Source organism: Ranitomeya imitator, chromosome 8 (assembly GCF_032444005.1).
Source record: "Ranitomeya imitator isolate aRanImi1 chromosome 8, aRanImi1.pri, whole genome shotgun sequence".
Taxonomy (NCBI): domain Eukaryota; kingdom Metazoa; phylum Chordata; class Amphibia; order Anura; family Dendrobatidae; genus Ranitomeya; species Ranitomeya imitator.
In genome coordinates, this window is record NC_091289.1 from 1684609 (window position 1) to 1697486 (window position 12878).

General features: G+C 54.3%; 1 protein-coding gene across 1 annotated transcript; it reads left to right on the plus strand.

Moving 5' to 3' along the window:
- Window positions 1-10913: 10913 nt before the first annotated feature.
- Window positions 10914-12878, plus strand: LOC138647459 (basic salivary proline-rich protein 1-like). Its single transcript, XM_069736465.1, has one exon. The coding sequence runs from the start codon at window positions 10914-10916 to the stop codon at window positions 12876-12878; it is 1965 nt and encodes a 654-aa protein (XP_069592566.1).

Consider the following 12878-nt stretch of genomic DNA (forward strand, 5'->3'; position numbering starts at 1 on the left):
CACAGAACATGTCAGGACGGCCCCCCCGTATCAGGACGGCCCCCTGGTGTCAGCACGGCCCCCCCGTATCAGGACGCCCCCTCCCGGAGTGTCATGATGTCTTCCCCCCCCTCTTTGGTGTCAGGATGGCCACTCCCCCCTGGTGTCAGCACGGCCCCCCGTATCAGGACGTCCCCCCCCGGTATCAGGACGGAAACCCCCCCCACCCTGGTGTCAGGACGTACACACCCCCGCCCCCTGGTGTAAGGACGTGCCCCCCCCACCCCCCCACCCCCCCGTCCCCCGCAGGGCCGCGCTTAGTGACCCGATGTTTACCCTGGTTACCGTTGTAAATGTAAAAAAAAAAAAAAACACTACATACTTACATTCTGGTGTCTGGTCATGTCCCTTGCCGTCAGCTTCCCGCACTGACTGGTGAGCGCCGGCCAGCCGTAAAGTACAGCGGTGACGTCACCGCTGTACTTTACGGCCGGCACTCAGTCAGTGTGGGAAGCTGAAGGCGAGGGACATGACCAGACACCAGAATGTAAGTATGTAGTGTTTGTTTGTTTTTTTAACGTTTACGCTGGTAACCAGGGTAAACATCGGGTTACTAAGCGCGGCCCTGCGCTTAGTAACCCGATGTTTACCCTGGTTACCCGGGGACTTCGGCATCGTTGGTCGCTGGAGAGCGGTCTGTGTGACAGCTCTCCAGCGACCAAACAGCGACGCTTCAGCGATCGGCATCGTTGTCTATATCGCTGCAGCGTCGTTTAGTGTGACGGTACCTTTACACCTGGGTGAGACCGGCCCTCAGGACAGATGGTCCTAGTCACACAATACCTATACTAAAGGTCACTGCACACACATATATATATATACACACACACATATTTCACCACACCATGACTCTGCTACATCACAATAGTCAGGTGATATCCCCGACTCTGCTACATCACAATAGTCAGCCGATATCCCCGACTCTGCTGCATCACAATAGTCAGCCGATATCCCCGACTCTGCTGCATCACAATAGTCAGCCGATATCCCCGACTCTGCTGCATCACAATAGTCAGCCGATATCCCCGACTCTGCTGCATCACAATAGTCAGCCGATATCCCCGACTCTGCTGCATCACAATAGTCAGCCGATATCCCCGACTCTGCTGCATCACAATAGTCAGCCGATATCCCCGACTCTGCTGCATCACAATAGTCAGCCGATATCCCCGACTCTGCTGCATCACAATAGTGATCCACTATCCCCGAATCTGCTACATCACAATAGTCAGCCGCTATCCCCGACTCTGCTTTATCACAATAGTCAGCCGATATCCCCGACTCTGCTACATCACAATAGTCAGCCGATATCCCCGACTCTGCTGCATCACAATAGTCAGCCGATATCCCCGACTCTGCTACATCACAATAGTCAGCCTATCCACGACTCTGCTACATCACAAGTCAGCCGCTATCCCCGACTCTGCTTCATCACAATAGTCAGCCGATATCACCGACTCTGCTACATCACAATAGTCAGCCGATATCCCCGACTCTGCTACATCACAATAGTCAGCCGCTATCCCCGACTCTGCTACATCAGAATAGTCAGCCGCTATCTCCAACTCTGCTACATCACAATAGCTGATATTCCCGACTCTGCTACATCACAATAGTCAGCCGATATCCCCAACTCTGCTACATCACAATAGTCAGCCGCTATCCCCGATTCTGCTACATTACAATAGTCAGCCTATCCACGACTCTGCTACATCACAATAGTCAGCCGCTATCCCTGATTCTGCTACATCACAATAGTCAGCCTATCCCCAACTCTGCTACATCACAATAGTCAGCATATCCCCAACTCTGCTACATTAAAATAGTCAGCCGCTATCCCCAACTCTGCTACATCACAATAGTCAGCATATCCCCAACTCTGCTACATTAAAATAGTCAGCCGATATCCCCGACTCAGCTACATCACAATAGTCAGCCGATATCCCCGACTCTGCTACATCACAATAGTCAGCCGCTATCCCCAACTCTGCTACATCACAATTGTCAGCCGCTATCCTCGACTCTGCTACATCACAAAAGTGATCCGCTATCCCCGACTCTGCTACATCACAAGTCAGCTGCTATCCCCGATTCTGCTACATCACAATAGTCAGCCGCTATCCACGACTCTGCTACATCACAATAGTCAGCCGATATTCCCGACTCTGCTACATCACAATAGTCAGCCGATATTCCGGATTCTGCTACATCACAATAGTCAGCCGCTATCCACGACTCTGCTACATCACAATAGTCAGCCGATATTCCCGACTCTGCTACATCACAATAGTCAGCCGCTATCCACGACTCTGCTACATCACAATAGTCAGCCGCTATCCCTGACTCTGCTTCATCACAATAGTCAGCCGCTATCCCCAACTCTGCTACATCACAATATTCAGCATATCCACAACTCTGCTACATCATAGTAGTCAGCCGCTATCCCCAGCTCTGCTACATGACAATAGTCAGCCGATATCCCCGTCTCTGCTGCATCACAATAGTCAGCCGCTATCCCCAACTCTGCTACATCACAATATTCAGCATATCCACAACTCTGCTACATCATAGTAGTCAGCCGCTATCCCCAGCTCTGCTACATGACAATAGTCAGCCGCTATCCACGACTCTGCTACATCACAATAGTCAGCCGCTATCCCTGACTCTGCTACATCACAATAGTCAGCCGCTATCCCCAACTCTGCTACATCACAATATTCAGCATATCCACAACTCTGCTACATCATAGTAGTCAGCCGCTATCCCCAGCTCTGCTACATGACAATAGTCAGCCGATATCCCCGATTCTGCTACATTACAATAGTCAACCTATCCACGACTCTGCTGCATCACAATAGTCAGCCGATATCCCAGACTCTGCTGCATCACAATAGTCAGCCGATATCCCCGGCTCTGCTACATCACAATAGTCAGCCGATATCCCCGACTCTGCTGCATCACAATAGTCAGCCGATATCCCTGACTCTGCTACATCACAATATTCAGCCTATCCATAACTCTGCTACATCACAGTAGTCAGCCGATATTCCCGACTCTGCTGCATCACAATAGTCAGCCGATATCCCCGTCTCTGCTACATCACAAGTCAGCCTATCCACGACTCTGCTACATCAAAATAGTGATCCGCTATCCCTGACTCTGCTACATCACAGTAGTCAGCCGATATCCCCGGCTCTGCTACATCACAATAGTCAGCCGCTATCCCTGACTCTGCTGCATCACAATAGTCAGCCGATATCCCCGACTCTGCTACATCACAATAGTCAGCCGCTATCTCAGATTCTGCTGCATCACAATAGTCAGCCGCTATCCCTGACTCTGCTGCATCACAATAGTCAGCAGATATCCCCGACTCTGCTACATCACAATAGTCAGCCGCTATCTCAGATTCTGCTATATCACAGTAGTCAGCCGCTATCCCCAACTCTGCTACATCACAATATTCAGCATATCCACAACTCTGCTACATCACAGTAGTCAGCCCCTGTCTCCAACTCTGCTACATCAGAATAGTCAGCCGATATCCTCGACTCTGCTACATCACAATAGTCAGCCGCTGTCTCCGACTCTGCTACATCACAGTAGTCAGCCGCTGTCTCCGACTCTGCTACATCACAGTAGTCAGCCGCTGTCTCCGACTCTGCTACATGACAATAGTCAGCCGATATTCCCAACTCTGCTACATCACAATAGTCAGCCGATATTCCCGGCTCTGCTACATCACAATAGTCAGCCGCTATCCTCGACTCTGCTACATCACAGTAGTCAGCCGCTGTCTCCGACTCTGCTACATCACAGTAGTCAGCCGCTGTCTCCGACTCTGCTACATGACAATAGTCAGCCGATATTCCCAACTCTGCTACATCACAGTAGTCAGCCGCTGTCTCCGACTCTGCTACATGACAATAGTCAGCCGATATCCACAACTCTGCTACATCACAGTAGTCAGCCGCTGTCTCCGACTCTGCTACATCAGAATAGTCAGCCACTATCCCCGACTCTGCTACATCACAATAGTCAGCCGATATCCCCGACTCTGCTACATCACAAGTCAGCCGATATCCCCGACTCTGCTACATCACAATAGTCAGCCGATATCCCCGACTCTGCTACATCACAATAGTCAGCCGATATCCCTGACTCTGCTGCATCACAATAGTTAGCCGATATCCCTGACTCTGCTACATCACAATAGTCAGCCCCTATCCCTGACTCTGCTGCATCACAATAGTCAGCCGATATCCCCGACTCTGCTGCATCACAATAGTCAGCCGATATCCCCGACTCTGCTACATCCCAATAGTCAGCCGATATCCCCGACTCTGCTACATCACAATAGTCAGCCGATATCCCCGACTCTGCTGCATCACAATTGTCAGCCGATATTCCCGACTCTGCTGCATCACAATAGTCAGCCGATATTCCCGACTCTGCTGCATCACAATAGTCAGCCGATATTCCCGACTCTGCTGCATCACAATAGTCAGCTGCTATCCCTGACTCTGCTGCATCACAATAGTCAGCCGCTATCCCTGACTCTGCTACATCACAATAGTCAGCTGCTATCCCCTAGTCTGCTGCATCACAATAGTCAGCCGCTATCCCTGACTCTGCTACATCACAATAGTCAGCCGCTATCCTCGACTCTGCTACATCACAAGTGATCCGCTATCCCCGACTCTGCTACATCACAATAGTCAGCCGATATTCCCGACTCTGCTACATCACAATAGTCAGCCGCTATCCACGACTCTGCTACATCACAATAGTCAGCCGCTATCCCTGACTCTGCTACATCACAATAGTCAGCCGCTATCCCCAACTCTGCTACATCACAATATTCAGCATATCCACAACTCTGCTACATCACAGTAGTCAGCCGCTGTCTCCAACTCTGCTGCATCACAATAGTCAGCCGCTATCCCCAGCTCTGCTACATGACAATAGTCAGCCGATATCCCCGTCTCTGCTACATCACAATAGTCAGCCGCTATCCCCGATTCTGCTACATTACAATAGTCAACCTATCCACGACTCTGCTGCATCACAATAGTCAGCCGATATCCCAGACTCTGCTGCATCACAATAGTCAGCCGATATCCCCGGCTCTGCTACATCACAATAGTCAGCCGATATCCCCGGCTCTGCTACATCACAATAGTCAGCCGATATCCCCGACTCTGCTGCATCACAATAGTCAGCCGATATCCCTGACTCTGCCACATCACAATAGTCAGCCGCTATCCCCGACTCTGCTGCATCACAATAGTCAGCCGCTGTCTCCGACTCCACTACATCACAATAGTCAGCCGATATTCCCGACTCTGCTGCATCACAATAGTCAGCCGCTATCCCTGACTCTGCTACATCACAATAGTCAGCCGATATCCCCGACTCTGCTACATCACAAGTCAGCCTATCCACGACTCTGGTGCATCACAATAGTTATCCGCTATCCCTGACTCTGCTGCATCACAATAGTCAGCCGCTATCCCTGACTCTGCTACATCACAATAGTCAGCCGATATCCCCGACTCTGCTACATCACAATAGTCAGCCGCTATCCTCGACTCTGCTACATCACAATAGTCAGCCGCTATCTCAGATTCTGCTGCATCACAATAGTCAGCCGCTATCCCTGACTCTGCTGCATCACAATAGTCAGCCGATATCCCCGACTCTGCTACATCACAATAGTCAGCCGCTATCCCCGATTCCGCTACATCACAATAGTGATCTGCTATCCCCAACTCTGCTACATCACAATATTCAGCATATCCACAACTCTGCTACATCACAGTAGTCAGCCCCTGTCTCCAACTCTGCTACATCAGAATAGTCAGCCGATATCGTCGACTCTGCTACATCACAATAGTCAGCCGCTGTCTCCGACTCTGCTACATGAAAATAGTCAGCCGATATCCCCGGCTCTGCTACATCACAATAGTCAGCCGATATCCCCGGCTCTGCTACATCACAATAGTCAGCCGCTATCCTCGACTCTGCTACATCACAGTAGTCAGCCGATATCCCCGACTCTGCTACATCACAGTAGTCAGCCGATATCCCCGACTCTGCTACATCACAATAGTCAGCCGCTATCCTCGACTCTGCTACATCACAGTAGTCAGCCGCTGTCTCCGACTCTGCTACATGACAATAGTCAGCCGATATTCCCAACTCTGCTACATCACAGTAGTCAGCCTCTGTCTCCGACTCTGCTACATGACAATAGTCAGCCGATATCCACAACTCTGCTACATCACAGTAGTCAGCCGCTGTCTCCGACTCTGCTACATCAGAATAATCAGCCACTATCCCCGACTCTGCTACATCACAATAGTCAGCCGATATCCCCGACTCTGCTACATCACAATAGTCAGCCGATATCCCCGACTCTGCTGCATCACAATAGTCAGCCGATATTCCCGACTCTGCTGCATCACAACAGTTAGCTGCTATCCCTGACTCTCCTGCATCACAATAGTCAGCCGATATCCCCGACTCTGCTGCATCACAATAGTCAGCCGATATTCCCGACTCTGCTGCATCACAATAGTCAGCCGCTATCCCTGACTCTGCTGCATCACAATAGTCAGCCGATATCCCCGACTCTGCTGCATCACAATAGTCAGCCGATATCCCCGACTCTGCTACATCACAATAGTCAGCCGATATCCCCGACTCTGCTACATCCCAATAGTCAGCCGATATCCCCGACTCTGCTGCATCACAACAGTTAGCTGCTATCCCTGACTCTCCTGCATCACAATAGTCAGCCGATATCCCCGACTCTGCTGCATCACAATAGTCAGCCGATATTCCCGACTCTGCTGCATCACAATAGTCAGCCGCTATCCCCGACTCTGCTGCATCACAATAGTCAGCCGATATTCCCGACTCTGCTGCATCACAATAGTCAGCCGATATTCCCGACTCTGCTGCATCACAATAGTCAGCTGCTATCCCTGACTCTGCTGCATCACAATAGTCAGCCGCTATCCCTGACTCTGCTACATCACAATAGTCAGCTGCTATCCCCTACTCTGCTGCATCACAATAGTCAGCCGCTATCCCTGACTCTGCTACATCACAATAGTCAGCCGCTATCCTCGACTCTGCTACATCACAAAAGTGATCCGCTATCTCCGACTCTGCTACATCACAATAGTCAGCTGCTATCCCTGACTCTGCTACATCATAATAGTCAGCCGATATCCCCGACTCTGCTACATCACAATAGTTAGCCGATATCCCCGGCTCTGTTACATCACAAGTCAGCCTATCCACGACTCTGCTACATCACAATAGTCAGCCGCTATCCCTGACTCTGCTACATCACAATAATCAGCCGATATCCCCGACTCTGCTACATCACAATAGTCAGCCGATATCCCCGACGCTGCTACATCACAATAGTCAGCCGATATCCCCGTCTCTGCTACATCACAATAGTTAGCCGCTATCCCTGACTCTGCTACATCATAATAGTCAGCCGCTATCCCTGACTCTGCTACATCACAATAGTTAGCCGATATCCCCGGCTCTGTTACATCACAAGTCAGCCTATCCACGACTCTGCTACATCACAATAGTCAGCCGCTATCCCTGACTCTGCTACATCACAATAATCAGCCGATATCCCCGACTCTGCTACATCACAATAGTCAGCCGATATCCCCGACGCTGCTACATCACAATAGTCAGCCGATATCCCCGTCTCTGCTACATCACAATAGTTAGCCGCTATCCCTGACTCTGCTACATCACAATAGTGATCCGCTATCCCCGACTCTGCTACATCACAATAGTCAGCCGATATCCCCGTCTCTGCTACATCACAATAGTTAGCCGCTATCCCTGACTCTGCTACATCACAATAGTGATCCGCTATCCCTGACTCTGCTGCATCACAATAGTCAGCCGATATCCCCGACTCTGCTGCATCACAATAGTCAGCCGATATCCCCGACTCTGCTACATCACAATAGTCAGCCGATATCCCCGACTCTGCTGCATCACAATAGTCAGCCGATATTCCCGACTCTGCTGCATCACAATAGTCAGCCGATATCCCCGACTCTGCTGCATCACAATAGTCAGCCGCTATCCCTGACTGCTACATCACAATAGTCAGACGCTATCCTCGACTCTGCTTCATCACAAAAGTGATCCGCTATCCCCGACTCTGCTACATCACAATAGTCAGCTGCTATCCCTGACTCTGCTACATCACAATAGTCAGCCGCTATCCCTGACTCTCCTACATCACAATAGTTAGCCGATATCCCCAGCTCTGATACATCACAAGTCAGCCTATCCACGACTCTGCTACATCACAATAGTCAGCCGCTATTCCTGACTCTGCTACATCACAATAGTCAGACGATATCCCCGGCTCTGCTACATCACAATAGTGATCCGCTATCCCTGACTCTGCTGCATCACAATAGTCAGCCGATATCCCCGACTCTGCTGCATCACAATAGTCAGCCGCTATCCCCGACTCTGCTACATCACAATAGTCAGCTGCTATCCCCGACTCTGCTGCATCACAATAGTCAGCCGCTATCCCTGACTGCTACATCACAATAGTCAGCCGCTATCCTCGACTCTGCTACATCACAAAAGTGATCCGCTATCCCCGACTCTGCTACATCACAATAGTCAGCTGCTATCCCTGACTCTGCTACATCACAATAGTCAGCCGCTATCCCTGACTCTGCTACATCACAATAGTCAGCCGATATCCCCGGCTCTGATACATCACAAGTCAGCCTATCCACGACTCTGTTACATCACAATAGTCAGCCGCTATTCCTGACTCTGCTACATCACAATAGTCAGCCGATATCCCCGGCTCTACTCCATCACTATAGTGATCCGCTATCCCTGACTCTGCTACATCACAATAGTCAGCCGATATCCCCGGCTCTGCTACATCACAATAGTCAGCCGCTATCCTTGACTCTGCTGCATCACAATAGTCAGCCGATATCCCTGACTCTGCTACATCACAATAGTCAGCCGATATCCCCGGCTCTGCTACATCACAATACTCAGCCGCTATCCCTGACTCTGCTACATCACAATAGTCAGCCGATATCCCCGGCTCTGCTACATCACAATAGTCAGCCGCTATCCCTGACTCTGCTGCATCACAATAGTTAGCCGATATCCCCGACTCTGCTACATCACAATAGTCAGCCGCTATCCCCGACTCTGCTGCATCACAATAGTCAGCCGATATCCCCGACTCTGCTACATCAAAATAGTCAGCCGCTATCCCCGACTCTGCTGCATCACAATAGTCAGCCGATATCCCCGACTCTGCTACATCACAATAGTCAGCCGCTATCCCTGACTCTGCTGCATCACAATAGTCAGCCGCTATCCTCGACTCTGCTTCATCACAATAGTGATCCGCTATCCCTGACTCTGCTACATCACAATAGTCAGCCGATATCCCTGACTCTGCTACATCACAATAGTGATCCGCTATCCCTGACTCTGCTACATCACAATAGTCAGCCGATATCCCTGACTCTGCTACATCACAATAGTGATCCGCTATCCCGGACTCTGCTACATCACAATAGTCAGCCGCTATCCCTGATTCTGCTACATCACAATAGTCAGCCGATATCCCCGGCTCTGCTACATCACAATAGTCAGCCGATATCCCCGGCTCTGCTACATCACAATAGTGATCCGCTATCCCTGACTCTGCTACATCACAATAGTCAGCCGATATCCCCGACTCTGCTACATCACAATAGTCAGCCGATATCCTTGACTCTTTTGCCCCGGACTGTGCTACATCGTAATACTCATCTAATATGTCCGACTGCTGTGCGTCTGGGCTCAGCCACTACACAGAACTCTGCTGCAGCCAAGTATTAGGTGTCGGGAATATGACTTAAGTATTTCCCAAGTATTACATGTCAGATATGATGGAATATTACGTGTTAGGCTACTTTCACACTAGCGTTAACTGCAATACGTTAAAATGCGTCGTTTTGCAGAAAAAATGCATCCAGCAAAATATTTTGCTGGATGCGTTTTTTCCCCATAGACTTGTATTGGCGACGCATTGCGACGGATTTGCATACGTCGGTATACGTCTTTCGACGGATGCGTCGAAACTAGGCGACACGTCGTCTGGAAAAACGTAGATTGCAACGTTTTTTGGTCTCGGTGCATCCATCGGCATGCGTCTTTGGCTGCAATGAAAGTCTATGAGCGACGGATGCGTCGAGACACGTCGTACGACGCAATGCAGCGCTGCAATACGTTTTTTTCTACTGAGCATGCTCAGAAACAGGATTTTTTTAGCTAATTGGCCAGACATCCCCAAATAGACGGATCCGTCGAAATGCTGTATGCGTTGCATACATTTTGCACTTTTTTGACGCATCCGTTTTTTTGGCAAAAAGACGTTTTTGTGACGGTTTGCAGTTAACGCTAGTCTGAAAGTAGCCTTAGAGGTGAAGATGGCTGCAAAAATGAGAAAAGTGGCACAAACGTGGCATCACCATGGCCACCACAATCTTAAATGACTCGTCTCACGTAGACCTAAAAGCCCACAGCTCCTTCCAGCCGGGCCACAGGGGTAATGGGCATCGAAACAGCCCACATGGAACTAGGAATGTGTGGTTCGGCTGTGATGCCCAGGATGCCTATGGTCCCGGTCCGATGCCCAAGACTGTAGGTCTACTCTGATTCTTGGGACCCCTGTGGGCCAGCTCCCTTCCTCGGGACCCCTGTGGGCCGGCTCCCATCCTCGGGACCCTCGTGGGCCGGCTCCCATCCTCGGGACCCCCGTGGGCCGGCTCCCCTCCTCAGGACCCCCCATGGGCCAGCTCCCCTCCTCGGGACCCCCGTGGGCCGGCTCCCATCCTCGGGACCCCCGTGGGCCGACTCCCCTCCTCGGGACCCCCGTGGGCCGGCTCCCCTTCTCGGGACCCCCGTGGGCCGGCTCCCCTCCTCGGGACCCCGTGGGCCGGCACCCCTGCTCGGGACCCCGTGGGCCGGCACCCCTCCTCGGGACCCCGTGGGCCTGCTCCCATCCTCGGGACCCCGTGGGCCGGCTCCCATCCTCGGGACCCCCGTGGGCCGGCTCCCCTCCTCGGGACCCCGTGGGCCGGCTCCCATCCTCCGGACCCCCGTGGGCCGGCTCTCCCCCTTCGGGCCGGCTCCCATCCTCGGGACCCCGTGGGCTGACTCCCCTCCTCGGGACCCCGTGGGCCGGCTCCCATCCTCAAGACCCCCGTGGGCCGGCTCTCCCCCTTCGGGCCGGCTCCCATCCTCGGGACCTCTGTTGGCCGACTCTTCCCCTCGGGACCCCGTGGGTCGGCTCCCATTCTCAGGACCCCCATGGGCCGCCTCCCATTCTCAGGACCTCCGTGGGCCGACTCCCCTCCTCAGGACCCCGTGGGCCGGCTCCCCTCCTCAGGACCCCCGTGGGCCGGCTCTCCTCAGGACCCCCTGTGGGCCGGCTCTCCTCCTCGGGACCCCCGTGGGTCGGCTCCCATACTCAGGAACCCCGTGGGCCGGCTCTCCTCAGGACCCCCCGTGGGCCGGCTCCCCTCCTCAGAACCCCGTGGGCCGGATCCCCTCCTCGGGACCCCGTGGGTTGGCTCCCATTCTCAGGAGCCCCGTGGGCCGGCTCTCCTCAGGACCCCCCGTGGGCCGGCTCCCATTCTCAGGACCCCCGTGGGCCGGCTCCCCTCCTCAGGACCCCAGTGGGCCGGCTCTCCTCTTCGGGACCCTCGTGGGTGGGCTCCCCTCCTCGGGACCCCCGTGGGCCAGCTCCCCTCCTTGGGACCCCCGTGGGCCTGCTCCCCTCCTCAGGACCCCCGCGGGCCGGCTCCCCTCCTCAGGACACCTGTGGGCCGGCTCCCCCCCTCAGGACCCCCGTGGGCTGGCTCCCATTCTCGGGACCCCCGAGGGCCGGCTCTCCTTCTCGGGACCCCCGAGGGCCGGCTCCCCTCCTCGGGACCCCCGTGGGCCGGCTCCCCTCCTCAGGACCCCCGTGGGCCGGCTCCCCTCCTCAGGACCCCCTGTGGGCCGGCTCTCTTCCTCAGGACCCCCCGTGGGCTGGCTCCCATTCTCAGGACCCCCGTGGGCCGGCTCCCCTCCTCAGGACCCCCGTGGGCCAGCTCCCCTCTTCGGGACCCCCGAGGGCCGGCTCCCATTCTCAGGACCCCCGAGGGCCGGCTCCCCTCCTCGGGACCCCCGTGGGCCGGCTCCCCTCCTCAGGACCCCCTGTGGGCCGGCTCCCCTCCTCGGGACCCCCGTGGGCCGGCTCTCCTCCTCGGGACCCCCGTGGGCCGGCTCCCCTCCTCGGGACCCCCGTGGGCCGGCTCCCCTCCTCAGGAACCCCGTGGGCCGACTCTCCTCCTCAGAACCCCCCGTGGGCCGGCTCCCCTCCTCAGAACCCCCCGTGGGCCGGCTCCCCTCCTCAGAACCCCCCGCGGGCCGACTCTCCTCAGGACCCCCCGTGGGCCGGCTCCCCTCCTCGGGACCCCCGTGGGCCGGCTCCCCTCCTCGGGACCCCCGTGGGCCGGCTCCCCTCCTCGGGACCCCCGTGGGCCGGCTCTCCTCCTCGGGACCCCCGTGGGCCGGCTCTCCTCCTCGGGACCCCCGTGGGCCGGCTCTCCTCCTCGGGACCCCCGTGGGCCGGCTCCCCTCCTCGGGACCCCCGTGGGCCGGCACTACAACTCCCAGCAAGCACGTCACCGCCCGGGGAGAGCGGCATGCTGGGGGCTGTAGTACGCAGGTGTGCGCCATTTGTCGCGCTGAATAAAGCTTATTGA

Excerpts from the sequence above, each read along its gene's own strand:
- LOC138647459 (XM_069736465.1), top strand. The coding sequence starts at position 10,914 with ATGGGCCAGCTCCCCTCCTCGGGACCCCCGTGGGCCGGCTCCCATCCT.